Genomic DNA, 4997 nt, shown 5'->3' with positions numbered 1-4997 from the left:
ATAAATATATATATTCATGTACAACTTTTTAAGGTGATACATGCTTAATTTCTCTTGGGCACATACCTCTGAGTGAAATTACTGAATCATCAGAAAATTGTATTTGAGACTTTTTGAGAAACTGCCAAGAAAATGGCACTATTGTTCATTTCCACCAGCTTTGTCTGAGAGTCCAGTTTCTGGACATCCTCATCAGCTCTGTTCTTGTTTGCCTTTTTTACAATAGCTGTCCTGGTGAAAGTGAAGGCGTACTTCACTATGGCTTTAATTTGTATTGCTAAGATGGCATAAGATAAGACAGGGTTCAGATCTGTTATTCATACAATTGCTGTGAGTCACACTCAACTTGACTGCACCTAACAATAATAAGTAATGGTGCTTAGTAGTAAGGATTTGTGCTGCCAACACAAAGGCTTGTAGTTTTAATTTGCCAGCTACTCCAAGGTAGAAAGACCGACATTCTCCTCTCACCTGATTTACTGCCTCTGAAAACCTGCTGGAGGGTCAGCTGAGTGGGTTCTGACTGGATGGTACAAACAACAATAACAGTAATTAATGGGGGATCTCTGCTTGCGTTGTGGTGCTAATCCAAAGGCTTGAATCTACCAACAACTCCTTGGGAGAAAGATGGACATTTCCTCTATGTGATTTACGGCTTTGGAAAATATGAGGGTCAGCAATGGTACAATTCAATGTCTACAACAACGAATTTTGAATAGGACAACTAATGAGAAGAGCGCTGGAAGTTCAGTGGTTAAGGACTCAACTGCCAACCGAAAGCTAACTGATAGCTGTGTCATTCTGCTTCGGTAAATATTTATAACCTTGGCAATTCTGTGAGATAGTTCTCTGTACCTTATAGGGTTCCTTTGAGTCAGAACTGATCGTACAACAAGTTACTAATTCATGATGTGGTCATATTTTTATGTGCTTCTTAGACATTTATGTATCTTCTTTGAGAAATGTCTATTTCAATCTTGGACACCGTTCTTCAATCATGACAGCTTCTTCTCAGCTCTGTAGATCTCTTTCTGATCCTTGGCCTTGAGGCTTTGGCCTCATCTTGGCAAGTGTTTCAAATCTCTTTTAGTTCTACCGGTTATAAGCTCAGTGACAACTCTAGTTTTCCAGTAAACCTTGACCTTGATGTTCTTGCCTGTATCTCTGTAGGTTGGCAAAACCTAGCTAGCTCCCTGTCACTGCCTTCATGGGCTGGGAACTCATATCTCTGCCTTGCACAATTCTCTTGGTTTCTGCCACTTTCTCTGCCACCAAAGCTGTCTCTTCTTTAGTCATTTTGCTTTCTTCTCTTGCACCATCAGGTGCTATAGCTCTCCATATTTGCCTTGCATTGGGGTTTCAGGTCCATAGGATGTGCTGCAGTCTGTCTTGCCTTTCTTGAAGGTGGTGAGAGCATAGTCTTCTAACTCTGCTATAGCAGTTTAAGGCTGGAGGAATGGCAAAACTGTCCAATCCTACTGTTAATGTCTCACACATCTTATTTGGACTGTCTACCTCAAAGATTTACATTTGCAAGCTATCAAATCTCCTTGGTGGGCTACATACATCTCACATTTGCATAGCTCTACCCAGCCATATAGGGAACTCTGGTTGCTGAGTCATAAGAAGCTGTGCTGCACTCCTAAAGACACATGGTTTTAATCTACCAGCTGCTTTGCAGGAGGATTTATGTGTCAATTCCGACTTGATGGTATACAATAACAGCCTAGCCCTATAATCCACTGGACCAGTAGTCAGCATCATGATGGATAGAAGAAGAATTGAGATTGTTAACAACTTCAGCTTACTATGATACACAATTGGTATACTTTGCCCTAGCAGTCAGTAGACCAGGAGATGTCTTGTACTGGGAAAGTCTGTAGTCAAGGACTTCTCTAGATTATTGAGGGTAATGATGTGCCTGATTCAGACATGGTCTTTTCAGCCATTTGCTGTGTTTCTGAGAGCTGAACAATGACTAAGGATGACAGAAGAAGAATTGATGCTTTTGAACTGTGGTGTTGGAGGAGAGTGCTGAATATTCCGGGATCTGCCAAAAGAAATAATGCAGACAGAGGCAAAGTTAATGAAGCTTCATTTCACATACTTTGGGCTTATTGGATGCTTATTTAAGAGGTTATTCCATAGAAAGGAATATCATGCTTGGGAGGTTCAATGAAAGAGAGGAAGACCTTTGACTAGGTAGGTTGACACAGTCACTGCAGTAATGAGCTCAAGTGTGTTAGAGGTTTTCAGGATGAAACAGGATAGGACAGGATTCAAATTAGTTCTTCATAGGGTGGTTATGAGGCCTTCTCAACTTAATGACACCTAACAACAACCACCACCACCTATCTATATAGGGAAAATTACCAAGAAAATGGCTTAGAGTAACAACAAACAAACAAACAAAAAAACCAGCTCAAAACCCATTGCTCTTGTGTCAGTTCTGACTCAGATACCCTCTGTCAGTTTTCCAAGGCTGTTAATTATAATGAGTAGCAAGTGTACAGCTTTCTACTGATGAGTTACTGGTGGATTTAAATTGCCAGACACATGCAGCCTTTGGGTTAGCAACAGAACTCATCAAAGACTGTGCCATGAAGTCATCCTTGGCTTAGAAGAGCCCTGGACTTGGGCAATTGTGACTTAGGGATTGACTGTCAAAGTACTATTATAGAGGTTCGTATTACTTTTATTTCATCTTACTGCATTTGGTTAAGATTGAGGGAAATTGTAAAAGTAAAAATCCTTTGCCAACTGTGGAATCTAAAGAAAAACAAAATATGCTCAACTATAAGTAACAGAAAAAAGAATGGAATTTATACTTCAAAATTTTTGATAGTTTATTACTTTTTATTTTGGTAAAATTAGCTTGAATTAGTTTCCCCCACTAACCACTGTGGTTCATCTGGAAAACTATTTAAATTAAAGCAGAAAAGGGTATTAATTCTGATTGGAGAAATAAAAATTATTTTGATTAATGCAAACAAGTGTGACATTAGTCATAAGATGAGTATGTTTTTATGTGTCAAAAGACAAGGAACATAAGGTGGAGAAGAAATAATGACAGATATCATTAAAAGATAATTATCCAACTGCTAGAAAAAAACATTAATCTAGAAAGACAATCAAATAATAAATATTATAAATGAAACTCCTAGAAAGCTTCATTGACTTGTTATTTAAATGAGATATAAGACTAGCTTATAGATGAGGAAAAGTATACTAAATCAGTATAAATTTAAATGAGCAACCCTTGTGTGTCAATGAGACTGTAAAGAGTTATAATTAAACCTTCCAGTAGGGACCTTTGATGGCCTAGTGGCAAGGAGCAGTGCTGCAATCCCAAAGGTACATTGTTCAAACCCACCCGCTGTTCCACAAGAGTGAAAGGGGTAATATCCTCTCATGTGATTAAACTGCCTTTGAAAATTCCCATAGCTCTAGGTCACTTCAGACTCAAAACAGTAGGAGTCAAAAGAGCACTAGCAGTGGTTAAAGCACTTGACTGTTAACTGTGAGGTTAGTGGTTTGAACCCACCAGCCACACTGATACACAATGATGAGGCAGTCGGCTTTGGTAAAGATACAGAACCTTAGAAACCATAAAGAGTAGTTCTACTCTGTCTCATAGGATCATTTTGAGTTGGAATTAACTTGGTAGTAGTGGGGTTTTGGTGTGAATTAAAGAGGAGTCCTGCTGGCACGATAGTGTAAAGAGTTCCACTGACCAAAAAGTTGAAGATTAAAATCCAGCAGCTTGCTCCCCAGGTGAAAGATGTGATAGTAAAATTACAGCCTATGGGATTGCTATGAGTCAGAATTAACTTGACAGCAACTAATTTAGGGTTTTTTTTATTTGATCTGAATCAAATAACTCTTGTATGAAATGAATTAAATGACACCTTTCAACTTTTAACAGGGTCTTCTGCAATATTATGATGAGCTATGTCAGGAAGTTCCTATTGTGTTTGTTAACTTGATGACTCCTAAAATGAAAAAGGTTGGTGATGTTAAAGGCCCGTGTTGATTTCCCTGTTATTTAAAATGAGATTGTGGTTCTGTAGGTTATGAAATTTAAACTGTCTTTGAGCTTACCAGTTATTCTGTGGAAGAAAAGACCTGGTGATCTCCTCTTGTAAAGACTACAGACTTTGAAACTCTATGGGGTAAGTTCTACTGAATCTTACAGGACAGCTATGTGTTAGGGTTGACAGCACCTCACAACACTTCTTACCTGAATCATCTGCTTTTCTAGTCCAACCTTACAGTTCTGTTTCTTATCTAAGCTTTGTTGCTTTGAAAACCAAATAAATAATGAATATTTTCTAAAAACTCATGATTACTTTATGGGTAGCACAACATTATCTTAAAATTAATCTTTAGTAGATCTAATGCAGGACCAAATATAATTTAGGAAATATAAATTATATCATTTCCAACTAGCAAAAGCAACATTTCTATAAATGTAGATGCTCCTGTATATAATGTAAGCAGTCACATTTTTGCTTTTCTAGGTGGAATTTGTGTTGAGACAAGGGCTCACAATATTAACGTGGTCATCTTTAACACTGGAAAGTTTCTTTCAAGAAGTTGACTCAGTTCTGAATATGTTCAATCAACTTTTAAAGAAGGTATGGTTGAAATATTTTAAAAAGCCACATACATTTATACTCATGATTAAATAATAGTGTGAAAGTCTATGAAAACTTTTTAAAGAATGTAACTTTTAACTAAAAGAACATCTATTTAAAAAGAATACTTTCTCTTTTTTTGTTGTTAGTTTGTGTGTAAGAATTCATATGCAGCATGGAGGAGGAATAGTGGAAATGTATCCACATTTACAACATTCCTCTTACCAAAACCATTTATGGTAAATAGGTACTGCATTGGAACATATATCTCTGGACTGGAAATGATGATATTGTTAATAGTCCTAGCCATAAATGTAAAAGATTATAATGTTCAAAATTATTTGTTATACATTTGCTTAA

At 37.1% G+C, this 4997-nt stretch overlaps 1 protein-coding gene across 1 annotated transcript in view; it reads left to right on the top strand.

Annotated features, from left to right (window-relative positions):
- The window catches only part of DNAH8 (dynein, axonemal, heavy chain 8), a 555032-nt gene that overhangs the window by 118753 nt on the left and 431282 nt on the right, over positions 1 to 4997 (top strand). The window contains 2 exon segments of the mRNA XM_006882162.1: positions 3926 to 4006; positions 4521 to 4637. Coding sequence (XP_006882224.1) covers positions 3926 to 4006; positions 4521 to 4637 — 198 coding nt within the window.

The sequence above is a fragment of the Elephantulus edwardii genome, unplaced genomic scaffold, assembly GCF_000299155.1.
Source record: "Elephantulus edwardii isolate Elephantulus edwardi_28Jun2011 unplaced genomic scaffold, EleEdw1.0 scaffold00017, whole genome shotgun sequence".
Taxonomy (NCBI): Eukaryota; Metazoa; Chordata; class Mammalia; order Macroscelidea; family Macroscelididae; genus Elephantulus; species Elephantulus edwardii.
Note: the sequence above shows the minus strand (reverse complement) of the source record. Positions and strands in the feature narration are given on the sequence as shown.